Source organism: Astatotilapia calliptera, chromosome 1, assembly GCF_964374335.1.
Source record: "Astatotilapia calliptera chromosome 1, fAstCal68.1, whole genome shotgun sequence".
Taxonomy (NCBI): domain Eukaryota; kingdom Metazoa; phylum Chordata; class Actinopteri; order Cichliformes; family Cichlidae; genus Astatotilapia; species Astatotilapia calliptera.
The window spans coordinates 10,099,400-10,120,631 of NC_137422.1; the positions used below are offsets into that span (position 1 = coordinate 10,099,400).

A 21,232-nucleotide genomic window follows, 5' to 3' on the forward strand; every position below is an offset into this window, starting at 1 on the left:
CCAAGCTTGAGTGACTCACTCATCACCCAGACAGCTCCTCTGTGCTCAGCTGCTGGTGTCTCGGGGTTAAGTTGATCTCATTTACTATTGATTTTAGAGGAGGCGCTTTTGCCCTCTTAGGCCAGCGGGACACACTGAAATTGTTTGTAGAAAAGTCACTTATATAGTATGAGCAAAACTGTCCCTAAAATGTTTTTTGTTGTTGTTTTTTTTGTAATGCAGCGGTCAGGGCCATCAATAAATGAAATAGATTGTTGTTGTTTTTTAAACAGCACACACTGACATTTGGGGTTTCAAAACAAAAAAATGGTCAAAATGAAACATCTGTTTACTCTAACTGTCACGGTGTACAAGGTGGACTCACGCACTGGACTCCAGGGATTGATGCACACAAGAGAATTTATTAATGAGCAATGTCCAATGAGTGTATATACAAAAGGTGTGAGGCAGTGCTATCTACAAAAGGTGAGAGGGGCAGGGCTCCGGGGGAAATCCAGGTGAATACTCTTGTCTCTCTCCAAACATGAATCCACTCGGACACTCGTCACTCAGGGGACACCAGGGAAAATAGTCCAGAGGGTCTGCACACAAAGAAATGCTCGTTAGATCCCAAACACACAACTACATGGAAAAACACTTGCTAGACGCTCGACTTTCACTGACGCGATTCTCACAACGATCCAGCGAAGAACAGCCGTTGCTTCCTGGCTTAAATGCCATCCACACTGATGAGGCACAGGTGTTTCCTCCTCCGAGGGGGTGAACCCATAACGAGTTCCGCCCTGGGGGGGAGAGAATCAGCGACCAGCTGAACCTCCAGGCCGTGACAGTACCCCCCTCCCCCCCAACGGGAGCCTCCCCGCGACCCCCAGGCTTCTCAGGATGAGCGTCATGGAACGCCCGCACCATGTTCCTGTCCAGAAGGGCCGCACGTGGGATCCAAGACCGCTCCTCCATTCCGTAGCCCTCCCAATCCACAAGGTACTGCAAACCACGCACCCTGCGCTTGACATCTATGATGCGCGAGATGGTGAAGGCCAGATGGCCATCGATGACCCGGGCGGGCCTGGAAGGAGGGCACAGGGGGCTGGAAAGACAGGGCTTCACTTGAGAGACGTGAAAAACATTGTGGATCCGCATGTTTCAGGGCAGCTTAAGATGGACCGACACCGGGTTCACCAGAGAGTCAATCACAAAGGGACCAATAAAGATAGGAGACAGTTTCTTAGACTCAGCTCTAAGCGGAATGAATCTGGTCGACAGCCAAACCTTTTGTCTGGGTGCATAAACTGGTGCCGGGGTCCCATGGCGGTCCGCCAGGCACTTGTTCTGCTCAGCTGTGCGGAGAAGGGCAGCCCGTGTGGTCCTCCAAACGCGCCAACACCTTTGGATGTGCTGCTGGACAGAAGGTACGAAATGCTCACCCTCTACAGCGGCAAACAGAGGTGGTGGAAACCCAGAGACGCCTCAAAAGGGGACACTCTGGTGGCCGAGGAGGTGAGGCTATTGTGGGAGTACTCAATCCAAAGGAGCTGCTTGCTCCAGGTGGTCTGATGGGTGGAGGCCACGCATCGGAGGGCCGCCTCAAGCTCCTGATTGGCTCGCTCTGTTTGACCCTTAGTCTGCGGGTGAAAGCCAGAGGAAAGACTGACCTGAGCTCCCAGGGAGGAACAGAACTCCTTCCACACACGAGACGTGAATTGCGGACCCCTGTCTGAGATTATATCCACCGGAATTCCATGGAGACGGAAGACGTGGTTCATCAGGAGCTGGGCAGTTTCCAGGGCCGTGGGAAGCTTGGGAAGGGCAACAAAGTGAGCTGCTTTAGAAAAACGATCAATGATAGAATGACAGAGTTACCTGACGAAGGTGGCAATCCCGTGATGAAATCGACAGCGATGTGGGACCAGGGGCGGCTTGGCGTAGGCAGGGGCTGAAGGAGACCAGAGGTTGGCTGATTAACACCTCTCCAGGCTTCTTGAAGAGTAGTCCAGGAGGACCAGTTCCTGGGTCTGGTTCTGTTCGTTGGGCCCCCTTAATGGCTGGTTCAACCTCCTAACCTCCTACGTCAGGGCCCCAATGACACACGAGGGGGGAATGATGGGAGAGTCTCGAGCAGTCTCCTCAGAGGCAGTGAATTGACGAGAGAGAGCGTCGGGTTTGGTGTTGCGGGAACCTGGCCTGTAGGTTATAGTAAACTGAAATCTTGTGAAAAACAGGGCCCACCTAGCCTGGTGGGCATTAAGCCGCTTCGCTGAACGGATATATTCCAAATTTTTATGGTCTGTCCAAACTACAAACGGCTGGGCAGCGCCCTCCAGCCAGGGACGCCATTCCTCTAGAGCGAGCTTAATGGCTAACAGTTCCCTGTCCCCAACGTCATAATTTTGTTCAGTAGATGAGAGACGGCGAGAGTAGAAGGCACAGGGATGGAGCTTACCCTTCTGTTGCTGGGATAGAATGGCCCCCACCCCTGTGTCCGAGGCATCCACCTCCACGACAAACTGCAGGCCGAGGTCAGGTTGAACCAGGATGGGTGTGGAGGAGAAACGAGCCTTCAGGAGGCTGAAATCCCTTTGTGCTGACTCCTTCCAGCAGAAGGGAACCTTGGGAGATGTGAGACGAGTTAGTGGGAGAGCAAGCTTACTGTAGTCACGGATGAATCGTCTGTAGAAATGAGCAAAACCCAGGAAACTTTGGATTTGCTTGCGGTTTGTCGGGACGGGCCAATTATTGACAGCTTGGACCTTAGCTGGGTCGGGCCTGAGATTACCCTGTTCAATGATGTAGCCCAGGAATGAAACGGTGGTCACATGAAATTCACACTTCTCACCTTTCATGAAGAGACAGTTCTTGAGAAGACGTTGCAAAACCAGCCGGACGTTCATGTTCAGAGACGGAGCGTGAAAAGATGAGAATGTCGTCAAGTTAGATGAACACAAAGTGGTTAAGGACGTCTCGGAGCACGTCATTGACAAAAGCCTGGAACACAGCTGGGGCATTGGTTAGACCAAACGGCATAACGAGGTACTCAAAATGGCCCAAGTATGTGTTAAAAGCCGTCTTCCATTCATCCCCCTCTTGTATCCTAACCAGATGGTACGCGTTACGCAGATCCAGCTTTGTAAAAACTGTGGCCCCTTGGAGCAGTTCATAGGGTGATATCAGTAGTGGTATTGGGTATTTGTTTTTGGTGGTGATATTGTTGAGGCCTCGATAATCTATGCACAGCCGTAAGCTCTTGTCCTTCTTAGCAACAAAAAAGAACCCCGCCGCAACAGGGGATGATGACGGGCGAATCAGACCTGCGGCGAGCGACTCGTTAATGTACTTTTCCATGCTGTTCCGTTCAGGCTGTGAAAGACTGTATAATCGGCTGGTAGGAAATGGGGCGTCTGGGAGAAGATCAATTCCGCAGTCGTACGGCCGGTGAGGGGAATGAGAACGTGCTCTATCTTTACAAAAAACCTGCTTAAGATCGTGATAGACTGAGGGCACAGATGAGAGATCGGGTGACTCTGATGGTGGGGGGTTACTCTGAGGGTTCGCGGGTGGAGTTGCGGCTTTTAGACAAGACATATGACATTCCTCTCCCCACCCTAGAATGCTTTACTTCCTCCAATCCAGGACTGGGTTGTGTTGGCATAACCAGGGGAACCCTAAGACTAGTGGTGACTAGCCTTAAACACAAATAACTGCAACATCTCAGAATGATTACCAGAGAGGGTTAATGATATTGGCTCAGTAATACGGGTGATATCCGGGAGACGCTGCCCACTGAGGGCGGTAACTTGGAGTGAGTGTGGCAGTGGTTTAGTGTTTAGTTTTAATTCTTGAGCGAGGGACTCATCAATGAAATTCTGCTCTGCACCTGAATCAATTAGTGCGTGGAGTGGGTGAGAAACAGAACGAACCGTTAGTTTAGCCGCAAGCATCAAGCGAGGAGGAGATTGTGAACAGGAAACTTCGCCCACCCGTACTATCCCCTCTACTGGCGGGCGCGGTCTTTTGGCTGGTCAGGACAGTAAACGGCCATATGGCCCTTACGGCCGCAGTAGAAGCATTCACCAGCTCTCCAACGCCGTTGTCGCTCTTCCGGCGTTAATCTGGAGCGTCCTATTTGCATGGGTTGCTCACTCTCGTCTTCATAATTCCTGTTCCGTTTTCCCATTCCACTTGCCATACCTCCGCCGGAGGCCAAGGGTGTGAACCCATAATGAGTTCCGCCCTGGCGAGAGAGAGAGAGAGAGAGAGAGAGAGAGAGAGAGAAAGAGAACTAGAGGGAGAGCGAAACAGCTGATCAGCGACCAGCTGAACCGTGACACTGACATTTAGACAGTGCTTTATCCACGTATCACATCGCACAGACAAAATCAAAATATACATCGTAACTCGGTCACTGAGGGCGATCGTGGCTCAAGAGTTGGGAGTTCGCCTTGTAATCGGAAGGTTGCCGGTTCGAGCCCCGGCTTGGACAGTCTCGGTCGTCCACCTCACCCGTTGCCTACTGGTGGTGGTCAGAGGGCCCGGTGGCGCCAGTGTCCGGCAGCCTCGCCTCTGTCAGTGCGCCCCAGGGTGGCTGTGGCTACAATGTAGCTTGCCATCACCAGTGTGTGAATGTGTGCGTGAATGGGTGGATGACTGGATATGTAAAGCGCTTTGGGGTCCTTAGGGACTAGTAAAGCGCTATATAAATACAGGCCATTTACCATTTACTGTTAATTGCACCATCATCATTTTTAAAAACTGATTTAAAGACAGCTGTTTAGCAAAGAACAGAAGCCTTCTGCATCCCAATTGGGCTTGTTTGTGTTACGTAGGCCAACACAAAGAGACAAAACAAAGGTGCCGAGCAGATGATAGAAGTCATATAAAAGATCGGATGAGGAGACTCAAAAGGGAGGACAGGCTGTGAGAAAAAGAGGTGAATCTTGCTTTTGATTTGTATTCTTTTAAACCTCGGTCACACTTCTTCCGTCTTTCAGAAACAAGTGGGTCACAGACTGCTGATCAGGATAATTAAAAATACACAAAACCAGTTTAGATTCAGCATTTCTTGGCAAACGCACCCTGCATATCTTTACAGCCTAACAAGTAAGTCTACAACCTTAAAAAATATATCCATACATTTTTTTAGAACTGTCTTCTTTTCCTTATCTTGTACTCGCACATTGCTACCTTTCGTGGATCACTGCAACCATCAAGCATGAAGATCCCGATACTGTCAGTAATTGCTTGAAAGTGTTGTTGTGACGTGTATTTGGTAGTTTGTCTGGTCATACGGCACAGCAGATTTGACACGAGGACCTTGGAAACTGTCAGTGAATTCAATACAGCAAACAATATATTCATAAAATAATTGCAAACCTGTTTCGTAGCCCCCTGCTTATGAGCCCCATGACTCATTTCTGTTGTCAAATGAAATGTGAATTGTGGCCGTGACTGTACCTGTGGATGTGTGTGGTTATTATAGCACAACATGAGGTACGGTAGCAGGACCTCCTGTTCCACAGTGACTCCTTTTTTATTCCTTGTATGCCTACTTGAAGCTTACAGCAGACCATCAGGAACAAAATCAGATTGTTTTTATGTCATAAACTTTGGTACCTCTAGAGAGAGTAGTCCCTCTAGAACTCGCTGGGTCACTGAGCATCTAGCAAACACCTTCTTTATGATTATGTGCAAACAGATCTTTTTTTGGAATCCATAGTATTAATTCTTTCTTCCCCCGTGGTATCTTCAGTCACTGTGTCCTGGTTGGTTTGATTATGTATTAAAAGGTGGTAACTGAGCCTTCAGCACTTCAGAGGAGATTACAGCATGAGAATGCTGCATTATTTATAGGCCTCACTCTAAGCTAAGGTCATGGAATGGCCATGGTTAGATGAAATAAACATTAACTGATAAAAGGGAAAAGAACAGCAAACAACTAATCACCTGCAGAATACAGTATCTGACTCAGTCTGTCTCTATTGTCATAATCACAATGGCTACTAAAGGACCTTTTTTGCTTTTACATAAACAGACACAATATAAAAAAATGTCACGTAATTATGAAAATTTCTTGTCAGTATCACTAAAATTTTATATAATGACAAGGTATATTTAAAGATGTTAATGTCTACACAGTCTACACAGAGATACTTTAACTCATCTACTTGGTAACATTCCTATCCTTGCCTATGGGCATAAGCTGTGAGCTATGACCAAAAAAATAATATCTGAGATACAAGAATCGGATGTCTTGACCATTGCTTGGAGATAGGGTGAGACGCTTGGTCATTTTGGAGGAGCTCAGAGTAAAGCCACTGTTTGTCTAAACAGTTGAGGCGGTTCCAGCATCGGACAGGGGTACCTTCTGGATGAAATATTAAAGCTATTGTAAAATTTGTTGTCCACGCTATGTAAAGCTCTATACACAAGAAAAAGCCCAAATAACAACAAACCAGGCACAAACCAATGTTCTTTAAGAAAATCTCAGTTGTTCCTTTTCTTAATTTTAAAATTGAACACTCACCACCCAGAAGAGTGTTGTATGCGCCAGGGCCTGGTACTGCTGAATGGTAGAGAGAACACTGAGGATCAAACAGGCCAAAACTATCAGAAATCTGCAGAGAATGAAAGAGAACATACATTAATCTTGATTAAAAGGTTTTATGAAGTTTTACAATACAGTTCATACATAGCACCATAATTTTTTATAACATCCAATTGCATACTACTAGCCAAATGGATATTCACTATCAATCAGTTTTATTTTCCCTAAGTCAAAAGTTTGCATAAATTGTCAGTCAAGACATGTAACTGCAAAATCCTCACTCCATTTTTCAATACCTCACCTCATATTTATGTCAGCAGTTCACACTTTGATTTAAGCTGCAAAAATTCAGTCAGCTTTGGTGTCTGCTTTGGGTTTAAGCTTCTGAACAACCTTACAAAAAAAAAGAAGGTTCCAGACAGCATGGCATTATGTTGTATTTTTACCATGAAAAGTATTTGATTGAATCTGAGAAAACATTCAAAGACAGCCCTCTGGAGGAAATAGTAGGAACCTTTTGAACTCAACCATATGAATGCAAAGCACATGATAAACTTGTCAAATAATAGGAACACTGGTTTGCACACAACCCACAAGCAGTATCAACAAACATGAAATTGCTCTTTAACATTCTCCTTATCCCTCTCAAGGTCACAAGCATTTCAAATGCAGAAACAATGAGATGTCTGAAACTCCTCATACTACTTGAGTAATATATATTGTTGATATAAAGCTTTAAACTGCTGTGACACTAAACCAAAAACCTACTACCCATGTGACCTTGAGATTAAATTCTAACAATGTTTTTGTTATTTGAAAGAAAAGAGCAGACTTTATTTAAAAAGTCTACACAGTACCTTGTAACATAACATCAATTTTATTGATTTTTTCCCTCTGCTGTTCATAAAAGTCAAAGGGAAAGGTTTTGTTTAATTTGACGACATTAAAGGAAGGTGGAAAAGCAGGACTAACTGTAATATAAGTGATAAACCATTTTCAAACCCATAACCTTCTCACATGTGCTTCAGTCCAACAAGACAGACGTTCGTGTTTTAAATTTTTATCATTGCAGTACTGCAGTAACCTCAGCTTACAGAGCTCAAGTAATGCTAGTGTTAAGCATTGCAATTCTTTAGCCAATAATTCAACAGCTGCTCATCACATATGATCTACTTTTAAATCACAGGGTGCATTGCTGAGAACCAGAGTTAAACACAGTTTCTAGTCATATCTCTGATCCCATATGACACCACAGTTAAGATAGTATTTTACTGTCCTCTTTCACTTCATTATGATGTCACCAGTGATGCCACGGCCGTGTTACCGAGCAGTGTACTCGCACTTTGGCAGCTTAACAGAACTGTCATGCGATACTTCGCCGAAAAGTTGCCAGGAGGGCCAAGGTTAAAATGATTGGCTTTTCATTTCCGTTACCTTGGGAATGGAATGTTGCTGATAAAGGGCAAAACTTCTGAATGGATTCTTGTTTCAATGTCAGTGTTTTTGCCTGCCGTCAGACAGAAGAAAACTTTGACGACTAACTCAGACACAAATGTATTGCTGTGTCTCTGCAAACATACATGGGAAAAACAGAGTTTGTACAATTCTAACAAGCCTGGAAGTCAACAGAGTTATGATTACCTTTAATCTTAAACACAGCCTGAACTCTCTTAAGCAAGTTTTTTTTGCAATTTCTTAGTGTTCAGGAATACCTCTCCAGGCTTCTTGAAGGACATTCAAAGCTATTCTTTGGACGTTGGGTGCCTTTTGTTCCATTCTCTCTCAAGACAACCCAACACTGCTTCAAGTATTGTTTAGCTCTGGGCTCTGAGGAAGCCTATCCATGACTGATAGTGTTCATCCCTCCTTAAGCCCTATTGCCACTGATTTTCAGTCCAGTTTTCGTGTACCTCAGCCTTTTCTCCCTGTTTTCTTTCTTTAAGAATAGCTTCTTGACAGCTGCTTTTCCAATGAGACTATTTCTGATGAGGCTTCAGTAAACAGTAGCTGGATCAAATGAAGGGCCAGATACATCTCTCAGGTCTTGTGTCAGGTCATTGCTAGATTTTTTTTTTCTCAATTTTTCCAAGTACACGACTTTCTTATAATGTTCATCTGTTGCAGATGGTTTCTTTGAGGGCTGCCTCTTCTTTTGTCCTCCACTTGTCCAGTTTCCTTTGATTTTTTGAAGGACACTCTGTACACAATGCTGAGATGTGCCAAGATTTTGGCCAATAGCTCTTTGGGAATCACCCTGTTGGTACAAAAATGCTATTTTATGCCTGTCAAACTGTGCTGTTCTTGGCATTTTATTTATTTATTTATTTATTTTAGATTCAAGGAAAGAATTATATGTGCTTTTGTGACAGGCTGCAAGTAAGAGAGTGCCTAAAGATACATTTTAAAATGGGCTGTCTGCTAACGTGTGTGTAAACTCAAAACTGCTTGATCCAGTGAGTTAGGTTATACCTGAATGAATCATAGGTCAGTGTTAAGTGGCTCACTGATCAAAAAACCCCAATAAAACAAAAAAGCTTTGCACATATCTTTAACATATCTACATTGTACACATGTTAAAGAACACCAGATTATGTGTGATTTTTGTTTCTTTTGGGAAAAGCAGATTTACAAGTGGATATGTGTATGTTACTTAACCAAACAGCTACAGAATTATAGTGAATAATTACCCGTTTTTCACACGGAAAGCAACATGAATACAAACAACATCACTTAAAAAATTTACTTTTTATATAACTAAACAGGTGAAATAAAAATCTTTCAAAGATAAAAAGAAAAAGTTTAATTTAATTATTTATTTAAGGCAAACTGCAAATGTAGTAAGTGTTTCTTTCTTTCGGAGGAGGGCTAAGAGTAATGCTGTTTGAAGTTACCACTTGGATGAAAGTGACATATGAGCTACCTAATCTACAAATTAAACCAAAACCGAGACAACCTGCAAACATGCAGCTAGTCCTGTGACATTTAGAGAGATAACATTATCAGGTTATTTGGATGACGTTACTTTCAGCTGATTAACCTTCACATAGCTCCAAGTTCCAGGATTAATTGCAGGACCCCACTGAAATTTCTCTTGTTTACTAAGGAAATATCACTGTATAATGTTACCAACGCTGACCTCGGTGACAACATCTGTGAATAAGTGAGTCTTCTTCTAAATGAGTTGCTGCTCTTCGACATAGAGAACCTTCAGCAGCTATAATGCTGTAGAGTTTGGAAATTACAATGCTAACTACATTTACTGCAGAGAGTCCATCTGTTGTATCACTGCAGTGCACACATAGACACTGTGTATGTGTGTGTACGTATGTGCGAGAAAAACAACACCTCAGTTGTTTCTATACTCCCGGCTATATAAGAATGACAGCTGTAACTAATTTAACTGTACACAAATATGGTGACAGCTGGAGCTGTAAAATGCTTAGATGATTGAAAAATGTAAAATAAAACGACCAACAAAAAAAGAAAGAAAAGGAAAAGAAAAAAAACCCAATTTTATTAGTCTAATCTACTTTAGGTGCCAAAGTTGGCACTAAGTACAATCCAGACTCATATCAGGGACACTGCAGCTTTAGTGGCGAGTGAAACCTGAAGCTACATGAACTCACCCCATCACCTCCAAAGCCACCACAGCCCTAAATATTCATTGTCTTGTTCCAATGTGAAAACACTCCTGTATGGAAACTTTACATGTGGAGAGTTACAGTTTCCAGTCAGTGTTTGCACCACGAAAACCCTTATCGCCACACGCTACAGCTTCAGTTCATTGAAGACTGGCCAGGAATCGAAATAACCCCCTGTGTGTGTCTGTGTTTAGCTTAAACACAGACACAGACACACACGCACACACAGGCATGAATGTGCACGCCACACATCAACACAGATAAAAGACTGAGGAGAAACCTGCTCAGGGCTGGTGCATAACACAGCTAAAGCAGCTTGTCTTGTCTGAAAGGACCGAACAAGTAGATAATGCAGCACAGTAAGCTGACTCTTCAAAACGACATCTTCAGACTGCTGCCTGTAAAAATGGAAGTAAATACATCGAGGAAGAGCGAGCCACATTACACAAAAAAGGTCAAAATGTTCACCGGTAAGAACATAGTGTAATTTGTCAGACTTTATGCTAATCTGTGACAGAGGCAGTTAAAGAGAAGATCAAAAGAAACACAGCTGAACATCAAACTTTCCAAACCATACACTCTGTTATGCTAATGGTTGTAATTTGTCAGTGAAGCGCCGCTTAAATTATTTCAGAGCGTTTGAAATCCCTGTAAACATACACACTCGGTATGCTGAGCATACACTTCTGCTTTCTTTATATTCATCGGAGACTATCTAACTTGTCAGTCCCTCTCCACTATAACTGCACCATCATATTTCACTTCCTTGACCTCCAGGCCTATAGATAATACAGGCTCTGTGTTGCTGTCTGGCACCCGTGGGCTTGGTGTAGCAACGGACAAAATAATACATCGGCTAAGCTACATAGGCACCACTGAACTCTAAACAAAAGCTCAAAGCTTTGCTCCTATCTATTATTGATGGACACATTCACTTGCAGTCTGTTGTGCAGCGAGTGTAGAGACAAAGTGGGGGAAAGGATAAGAGTAGCAATGCTGCTGACCATATAACTAGCTCTTTCATTCAGCTGTCACGTACCATGAAACCCCCCGCAATAAAACAGAGATAAATCAATCAAAAGAAAAAGAAAACTATAAAGAAAACTCAGCCAAAACTTTGGCCGATATCGGGTTAGGGTTAATAGTTCAGAGATACCAGCTCCTAGATGATGAGTAGTCTTGTGTATGTGCTTCACTGGGTAACTTAGATCTTAGCTCCATCTAAACTGGAGGGAAAAAAAGTTGCTTAATTGAAAAGAATAACTTGATGTCTCTTCTTATTAAATCTTCTTATTAAAGTTGTCTTTGACTGAACATCCTCTGCTAGTTAGTCTGAAAAAACAAACACTTTTCATTTGATTTTTCTCTTCATTTCCCAGTTGATTGATCCATCACCAGCATGTGGAATGGCTTCATAACACAATGCTGAGTTTACTGTGGGACTCAAGACTCGTTTTAAATGTGGTGCTACAAGAAAAGCAATATGTGGAGCGAGGCTTTCTTTCCAATAGCTAAGTATATTTTATGATCATTTCAAAGGAAATGCATGGGCCCTTTCTTTTTAAACATAATGAAACATTCCTCAGACCCTTAAAGCATGCTATATCACTAAACTGACTTACATATGCATTCACCTGCGTGCACGCGCACACACACACACGCGCTTCTGATAAGGCTTTGGGTCACTCTGGTGTTTGAGTTCTGGGTCAGTGATAAGGCGGTACTTGTTCCTAACTGCCTTTCTCCCACTCAAACATTTGCAAAACAAGGTACTAAGCTGACACTAAAAACCTGCTGCATGGTTACACACTATACTTACAGCAAGTACCTGCTGCTCTCATAGTAGCAATAAAGCTCTGTCTTAAATGCACAACAATACGCCACCATATTAAACCTAATGATCTAATCTAATCGTTTTGAATATCTTCAAATGTACTCCATTTTTCAAAAAGCTGAATCTGTATGTGCGGCACTAAGAATATTTTTGCCATTAAAGGGTGCCATCGAATTGCCTTTATGTCCTGAAAAAAAGACTCCCTCCATCTCCCAATCGTGGCAGTTTCTCCTTTGTTTACCTTTGACCATGTACACTGCTAACAGGGACACAGTTAGAAAGGTGAAAGTGATTATTCTGCTTGCACATCACTATATTTAGTACAAATTTCAGAATACAAAGTACAGTGTGACTCTCGCAGTGATCCCCAGAGTATTATGATGCCCTGCATTTACTTTTACATCTTTTCTTTTACATGCAAAAAGAAAACCCAGACAACAACAACAAAAAAACCCAACAAATAAGAATTTCTCAATTTGAAAAAAAAATGTCAGGAGAGCGGAAACCTCGTAACCCAGTTTTCCAAAATGATCACCTGCACATGTAACCTAATCTCATCAAACCCCTGTGATTTTGCCTTCTTGAGACACCATTGCAAGATTTTCCTATAATTGTACAGTACTAACTTTACAGTGTCAACTCATTCTCAGTAATGTTTTAACATGTTTGAGTTGCACTGTGTTTGCCTTTGCTCCCTTTGAGCCACTGAGAGTAAGCCGCTCTGACAGGCCGAGTTCCCCTGCATCACCTCCGACACCACAGGGTCACCGGGTGGCACTGCCAGACAGGGCCACTACCTCCTCTAAAGCACACATGCTGCCAAGTTTAGCTGCCTGCTATCAGTGCCAGCAAGTGGGGACAGACAGCACACGGTGGGGTTGTGCTCGGAGATCATATCCCACATTCCTAAACCTGGGCCTGAAATCTCCATCTTGGATATATCAGACTGTGAGTTTACTGGACATGGGTTACACTTAGAAAAATAACGAAAGAAACACAAAGATAGCATGATATCAGTGGTGTACAGTATTTATCCTCAGTAACAACATTTCATTTGCCAAGAAAGACAAAGTATCAGTTTTCTAATTTTCATGACAGTGGTACTTTATCCCATATAACCTGAGCCACACTTGATAAACCCCACTTTTATGTTTTTATAAAAGGTAGTCCTTCATACCGATCATGCTGTCAGGAAGGGAAAACACTGAAACATTTCCTGCTGGGCTGAATTGGTTTTTAAAGTTCTCTTGTCAGAGGCTTGCTGAATACAAAACACCTCTTTGCTGCACACAAACTGTTCTGCAAAATTAAATGCCCACTGGTGCTGAGGAAAATAGTCTCCCAAATGAAAGATCTGTATAATATTCCTATACTCCTCCTGTGAAGTCTTGTTTTGTCCAAGACTCTCTTGTCTGTGATGAATTACATGCATTTTTTAAAAATCTGCCACGGTAAGACTAAAATATCCATATAATGTTCCTAAAGGGACCTCCGGTTGTGCTGCGATATCTGTGTAGCATCTTTATAAAATTCATAGGATTAACAGTTCTTTGTAGTGAGGACTTCCAAGGCTCTACATGAGCAATTAACTCCCTGTTTAATTAGGATCTTAGAGTTGCAATTATGCCCTTGAATACCCAGTGGATCTGGGTGATTAGGAAAATAAAAACACTCACACTGTGAAGTGATACACGAAGCATTTCCAGCCAGACGGCCTTTCCAGAAAATTATACACGCGCCCTTGGATGTAGGTTCGGGTGAGGACTGGACGAACCCCGGTGCTGTACACCGACATCCGCACAGACATCCGGGGATGAGAAAAATAAGGGTGGAGGTGAACGGGAGGTATATCGTTGGGGGTACACCCGTCCTCTGGCATTTTGTCCCTTTCACAAAACGTGTTGTTGCCCACAGGTGTTTCGGGCTCACTAAAAGTAATTTCTGACAGCTCCAGATCCGGTGGTCTTTTTCCACGTGCCAAACCAGAACCCCTCCGTGTGTTCTCCTGACGAGGGTCGGAAGAATTAGACATTATAGCCTCCCGTTAGTCTTCTGTCGCTGGCTTAACTTTTTTTTTCACAGTTATTTTTTTCGGTCACTGACTCAAACGGACAAATGTTCGCCCATGTGCGCTCACCTTCTGTTGCGCGCCCGATCGCACCAAGGCACATAAAACTGTAACATAAACTAAGTTATTAATGCTCCAGATCACCAGCGGGGTTTCTTTAATTTAACTTTACAGCTCTCCGGGTTGTCGAGGATATGGCGAGTCCCAGCCTTCAATGGAACCCCCCCCCCCTCCCTTGCTACTTTCAGGGCACTTATCAGCTTGGAGAGCTGTCGCCAGGCGGTGCGCTGCGAGCCGCCAGCTGTTCAGACTATTTACTGTAATGCAGAACTGCTTAAAACAATCTGAACCTGGCGAACTCCATCACAGTCGCGCGACGAGCTTTGGATTAAACCATCTCTGCAAAACAGTGACACGCATTTCTATTAAAAGTAGAGTTGGCTTTATAACGACGTTAATGAAACTGCCACTGTTCATTTATGCGCGCGTGTCCAGCTGGGCCAGAACTTCTTAACAAAGCACATCAGGACACCTCGCACCTTAAGTTTACATGTTAATGGAGTTTCACTTCTGCATAATAAATCACTTTAAGTAGCAGAGACTGAACAAATGTGTAAACAAAAGGGTGACCACACGATATAAATTAAAAGGAACCCGTTTCATTCAAAGGTCTTTTCATATCGATATTAAATTATTAGACAGCAACTAAAGTTGTTGTTTATATTTCGTTCAATTCAACAGTCGCTTCAAGGCACTTTATATTGTAAGGTAAATACCCTACAATAATACTAAGAAAACCCCAGCAATCATAGAATCATCTGTGAGCATGCACTTGGTGACACTGGGAAGGAAAAATTCCCTTTTGACATAAGAGAACTTCCAGAAAAACCAGGGGAGGGGAGGGGCAGTGATTTGTGACCAGTTGGGGTTGAGGGTAGGAAGCTAGGGCAGGTTAGCACTGTTGCCTCACAGCAAGAAGTTCCTGGGTTTGAATCCACCATCTGGCCGGAGTTCGCATGTTCTCCGCCATATTTACGTGGGTTCTCTCTGCCTTCTTTCCATAGTCCAAAGACATGCACTGAGTGGGGTTAGGTTGGTGATCCTAAACTCTAAACTGGCCATAGGTGTTAGTGTGAATGCAAATGGTTGTCTGTCTCTTTGAGTTAGCTCTGTGACCTGTCCAGGGTGTACCTTGTTTTTTTTGCCTGGGATAGCTTCCAGCCGCCCAACGACCTTGAATTGGATAAGCCGCAGAATAGATAGATGGGTATGTGATGGCTTCTTCTTTTTTGCAGATTCCCTAAATGTCTCTATCGACAGCGGGTGAGCATTCAGTATCATATAAAGGCCAGAGGTCTCATTCAGCGCTAATCATTTCATATTGTCAGTATATGATGCGACTGCTATATTGGCAGGTTAGGATGTGACCTCAGTAACCTGTTTTATTACACATACACACAGACGCCTACTGGAACAAATGTGTAATGAGCAGTGTGTGCGAAACGTGTCTCCAACCCCTTTTCTGCAAAGAAACCACTTGATTGGCTGAATTAATGTGTTAAGAAGTGCGTAGAATTTCCTTCCATTGTTTGAAGAGGCATTCAGCCTCAGTCATTTTCCATCATTAAACTGCCAGTTTGAAGTTTAACATTAGCAGTCATTGTGTGAAAGTCATTGGTGTTTGGGAGCTATACAGAGCTCTCCTCTGCACACCTGTTCCCCACACCACCATTGAAACTACTAAACATCGCTGCACTGTGTGCACCAGTGTGTGTTTTTATTAGGTTTTTCACCTTTTGATATCCTCTTCTTATCTCTTTCTTTCATCCACTCAGACCAGAGTGCACAAAATATGAAATAGCTTTTAACAACTGACAAGAGAGACCGTATTACTATTATCACCTTCTTAAACTGGAATAATACGATCTACTGCAGCTTAAAATTTCTATGAACATGTGGATGTTACTTGCTTTACATGAGCTAAAATAACACTGGTGTTAGGCTAATTGAAAACTCTTATACATGGAGCTTAGTTTGACAAAGTTAGCCTGTTACTCATTCATTTTTAGCTGTGACCTTGACTAAGAAAGTGCAAGGAGGAAGAAACAAGTCCCCCACTGCAGATTTTAATAGGAGTCCAGTGGCATCCACGTGATGACAGGATCTGTTGACAGGTAGATATTAAAACAATTCTAACTGGGTCTTGCTGTTAGATGCCACTGCTACATTTGAGATTTTGTTCATAATAAAAAAGGGCAATTATTCTAAATGTCATCATTCCAATGTGCATTTTATTGTGCGGAGGAAATAAAATATTGAATTTCTATTTAAAAGCAAAAATGGCAACACTTAGAGATGCTTAGTCATTGCAAAAGTAATGAGATCTGGATTATCAATTAGTCAGCAAAATCATTTTTTAAGCGAAAAAGACAAAAGATTTTGCTGCATTAAAAAAATATAACATCTACTTGCATTTTTGAATGTAAATAACAACCTGAATTCAACATGATCAACGGAGGACACTCCAACTCCACATCACCTAATGCAGTCATGTTGCATAATTTCTTTTAATTTTTATTTCTTTTTTGTACTCTTGTGAGCAAATAATATTAAAATTTTGGTTATTGTTACTCATGTTCAACAACCAATTTGGAAGACTGAATCCCCTCAAAGAAAAGACACCCTCCTCCTACTGAAGTTGACACCAGAGGGCAGTCAGAAAGCTATTGTTATTCACTCAGGCATATCCAGATTAGAAAAGGGGATTCTTTTTTTGTTGTTGTCCCAGGCACCCAGCTGAGAAAACAGCAACTCGTAATTTAGTTTGCAGTGAGAAGACAAGAAATAATATTGCACTGTAACCAACTAATGATCACAAATACACACACACAAAAAAGTGTGTGTGTGTGTGTGGGGGGGGGGGGGGGGGGGAGAGCGAGAACAGAGAGAACATTTAAAAAGATTACCAGTGGAATACAAACAGTTTCCAGTAGACTCATCTTCCTGGTCATAAATATGTTGAACTTAGAAGTAGTTACATAAGGTTGAAATGTCTCCGCAGGGTACTCCACAGATAGTCTTTCTAAACAGTCTGTCCAAGCGTTCAGCCCAGTCAGTTGAAATTAGTCATGGGATCTCAGACTTTATTGTCCTCCATATTTATGAGTAATATAAACACATAAAGAAAATGGGCTCCATCCCTCGATGGCTTTATAAACAAATGATCAGTGACAAAGCCCATTCATGTAAAGACCTTAGTAATGAAGCCACAACATATAATGCGTGAAGACGTGTTCGTGTTGTACGTTTTATGATGTAACCCAATTAATAATGTCTACACCGCGTGCGTCACTGTGCACTGATGCTCTCGTACACATGCTGTCTGTGGCCCCATTCAGGGCTGCATCCTTTGAAGTCTGTGTTTCTTTACCAGATATGACAAGGCTGTCCCCTTCCAAAGGCTCTCCTGAATGCAGCCTGAGAAATGCTTGTCGCTTTTGCCTGCAATTGAAGAACAAAAGTTGGTGTATCCCTCGCAGTGTGCATACGCCAGTGAGGGAACAGCACTGGAACACATAAAAAAAAATTAAACTATTATGTATGTAAGACCCACCAACCGGAAGTTATCACATTTGTACAGACTGCCACCCCCACCACACAAGAGGAAGTGGGTTGCGTGTGATTTGCATGCAGGCACTAATAATGATGAGATCAAGGACTCTGGCAAACAACAATGGGGTGACAAGATCAAACAGTCAAAGCACTAAAGGGTACGGGAATGACTCGAAACATTACCTGATTAGCTTTAGTTACTGTCGTCACATGCGGTAAAATTATAACAAGAGAAGCTACATTGCTCTTCCTCGAGTGCATCTATGAACATTATTCCGGTGTTTGCTGTATAATTAGAACTCATGTTTAAAATACTTGATTTAAGCACACATATGAAGGCAGATGGAGCGACTGCGGGGTAATTTGCATGGCTGTGATCTTTTCTGTTGTTTTTTCCTCGCACTGTTTGCGTTTGTTGTTCCTGGTTTAGTTTTGCGTTTAGTCACTGTTTGGATAGGTTTAATCTCACTATTGCTGTGACACAGGCAAAGCAGGACCAATGCCAAAGAGCACTGAGGTGTCCAAGTGGCCAAAGAGGCAGCCTGGCAAAAAAAAAAGAGAGAAAAGAAAAAACAAATCAATGTTATAATTTTCTTAGTTGCAGACATTCTACATTTAGTAAAGTACCATACCAAGCTACAACAACAAAAGTAAAAACAGCTCCATTTAACCAACTTTCTGCAGGAATGGTCTAAATTTGATGTTCAATCTTTAACAATAAAAGTGACAAACTGATTGTAACCGATCTGCCATCGTTTCAGAGGGCTGTTATTATTTAAGATTGCAGAGGACCCGCAGATCATGAAGGGTCTGCGCTTCGATCTCAAGATCAAAAAAAGACAAAGAAAGAGAGAGAAAAGAAAGTAACAGGGGTTAATCAGACTTAACTGTGAGCAGAGCCAGACACGGCATCACGGTCACAAATATAATTCTTCCATTGTTATTCCCACAGTTCATCAGAACACCATGTTTTAGTTCTGCCTCATCTTCTCTCATTCTTACACACACAGACACAAAACTTCCCACATATACAGACCCATACATCTCCCCATTATCAGGCTCTCTAGGCTCTCTGCGACGTGATGAACTGCATCCCAGCTCTGGAGATACTGTATCTCCCCATGTTCCCCATGTCTCTGTCGTAAATCTGTGTGCATGCCAGGAAGTGAACAAAATTCTGCTGTGCAAAACATCTCAGTACAGCTTACTTTCAACATGGGTGTAAATGATCTTTATCCGAGATAATTTAGACATGTAGTTTATTATAAATTATTCAGTTTTCATTCATTGTAGATTTATTACCATGTCCAAGAATTTTGCAATACATCCATCCATTCATTTTCTTAACTACTTATCCAATTCAGGGGATGTTGGCACCTATAAATTCAAAACAGAAAACCCTGTTTTTCTGTGTGTGAGGTCTCACTCTTTGTTGGCACTTTGTTTTACTTTGGTTTATTATTTTTGCTTCTTTTTGCTCAAATTTTGTTCTGTCGTTAACCTTTTTATCTGTGGTTAACCTTTTTATCCGTCGTTAACCTTTTTATCTGTGTATATACTCTAAACTTTATCCTTTTTCATTTGTCAGCTCATCTCGACATGCTATTGCGTCTCATAGTCTCTTTACTCTCTGCTGGAGTGTTTGGTTAACCTTTCGGACTTATGCTCTTTATTCATCAGATTACTACTTCTTTCTTTCTTTTGGACTTATAGTTGTTTTTCCTGCCATCTCCTTTTATAACTTCCCAAGTAAGTTTTTATTAAAGTTTACTTTTGTTTATTCATTCTGGCTGTCTGCCTGCTGTTCTTTATTTTGGATCCTATTTTCAACCCCATCCACTCATAACAACATAGAGAAATGCAGCTTTTACAGATAGAATGCAATACAGTATTGCAAATGTGACAGTAAAAGGATGTACTGTAAACACCTTTACCAAAATGTTGATAGCAAACGTTGGTGTTGTGCCATTCTGTGCCATTTGCCATTGCCCATGGAGGCATTTGAATACTTGTATGAGGTGGCTTTATCATCTTCATAGCTAGCTTGTTGGTAAGTAGCTACAGTCTCGTCCATAAGTTTCTGAATATTTACACATTTTTAGTGATTTTGCCTCTGTACACCACCACAGTAGTTATTAAAGAAAACACTCAACATGTGACTGAAGTGCAGAATTTTAGCTTTATTTAAGGGTTTTGGCAAGAGCATTGCATAAGGTGATTAGGAATTACAGAAATTCAATACTTAATACCCCATTTTCAGAGGCTCAGACAAAATTGGACAGTTGACTGGCAGGCAGTTTTATGGCCAGATGAGGCTTGTCCCTCCTTATTTCATACCAAACAAGAACCACTTTGAGAGTGCAAACCTCTGCCAAGCTCACTCTTCCACCAATATTCACTTTTAATAGTAGGGCTGCACGATTAATCTTTAGAAAATCACGATCTCGATTCATACTTATGTGCGATCTCATTTCCAAATGACAACGATTAAAAAAAAAAAAAAGATGACGACGATTGTACCGCATTTTGATCCGGGACGTAATCTGCATGAAAACAAGCGCTCACGCTTCCTGCTCAACAAATGACAAGGGCGGAGCCTTATACCACGTGATACAGAAGCTGTGCCGTGTGATGCTAAAATTAGCAGGGAAAAAACAACGGAGAGCACGTCAGGGATGACGAGAAAGTGACAGGAGAAAATCCGTCCCGGTCAACCACCCAAACATCAATAACGGGAACCTTATACAGCGCTTCCCTATACCCGTCGAACTCCCGCAGGCACAAAGAAATTACGGAGGCTATCACTTATCACCTGACCAAATATATGGCTCCCATCAACACTGTGCAAAACGAGGGATTTAGGAAAATGATCAACACCCTAGACAAACGCTACACAGTGCCGTCCCGCAACTATTTTTCTATTGTTGCACTACCTGCTCTATACACGCAGTGTCGAGCAACGGTGGAGACGGAATTAGAAGCAGTACAACATTTTGCGGCAACGACAAAACGTGAGACATTTGTTGTTTTTATGTTTATTTATTGTTTTTATGTTCAGTCTCAACTGTTACGAAGTTGATGTGCAGTTAATAAGTGCAATAAATATTTATACTGGAAAAGAGAATCGTGAGAGAATCGTGATCTCAATTCTAAGCCAAAAAATCGTGATTCTCATTTTATGCAAAATCGTGCAGCCCTATTTAATAGTATTGTTTTGTTTGTTCTTTTTGTACATACTTTAAATAATTTACTGTAAAAATCCAGTAGCATGACAGGATGTTTATGAATAATAAGTATTTACTATAAGTACCTGAACATGAACAACTTGAGCTCATTAAACAACACTACAGTATATTTAGAATAAACTTAGCAGCTCGTTGAATTTCTCTTGGGAATACTTTCTTTGAAGATAGAATGCATTTTGAGGTTAACTTGAAAGAAAGGCAGATGTGAAACATTGGATGCAAATGAAATGACTTAATGAAAGGTTATTTGACGTTGAAGAGGTCAGGGGTCCAAAGTAACGTGAACCTTAGAAT

At 42.2% G+C, this 21,232-nt stretch overlaps 2 protein-coding genes across 2 annotated transcripts in view; both read right to left on the reverse strand.

Annotated features, from left to right (window-relative positions):
- kcnq1.1 (potassium voltage-gated channel, KQT-like subfamily, member 1.1) overlaps positions 1 to 14,297 on the reverse strand; it is a 44,935-nt gene extending 30,638 nt beyond the window's left edge. The window contains exons 1-2 of the mRNA XM_026161486.2: positions 13,690 to 14,297; positions 6,518 to 6,608 (exon numbers count right to left, since the gene is read on the reverse strand). Coding sequence (XP_026017271.2) covers positions 6,518 to 6,608; positions 13,690 to 14,045 — 447 coding nt within the window. The 5' untranslated portion in view covers positions 14,046 to 14,297. The remainder of the gene's footprint in view (positions 1 to 6,517; positions 6,609 to 13,689) is intronic.
- LOC145430380 (uncharacterized) lies at positions 382 to 1,268 on the reverse strand. The gene is made up of 2 exons (XM_080305431.1): positions 664 to 1,268; positions 382 to 581 (listed from the first exon to the last, which is right to left on the reverse strand). Exons 1-2 carry the CDS (start codon positions 1,138 to 1,140, stop codon positions 549 to 551), a joined length of 510 nt encoding a protein of 169 aa, XP_080161557.1. The 5' UTR covers positions 1,141 to 1,268; the 3' UTR covers positions 382 to 548.
- Positions 14,298 to 21,232: the final 6,935 nt, after the last annotated feature.

Excerpts from the sequence above, each read along its gene's own strand:
- LOC145430380 (XM_080305431.1), bottom strand. The coding sequence starts at position 1,140 with ATGCGGATCCACAATGTTTTTCACGTCTCTCAAGTGAAGCCCTGTCTT. Across the intron at positions 582-663 it reads TGGATCGTTGTGAGAATCGC|ACCCTCTGGACTATTTTCCC; the intron begins GTCAGTGAAAGT and ends CTTTGTGTGCAG.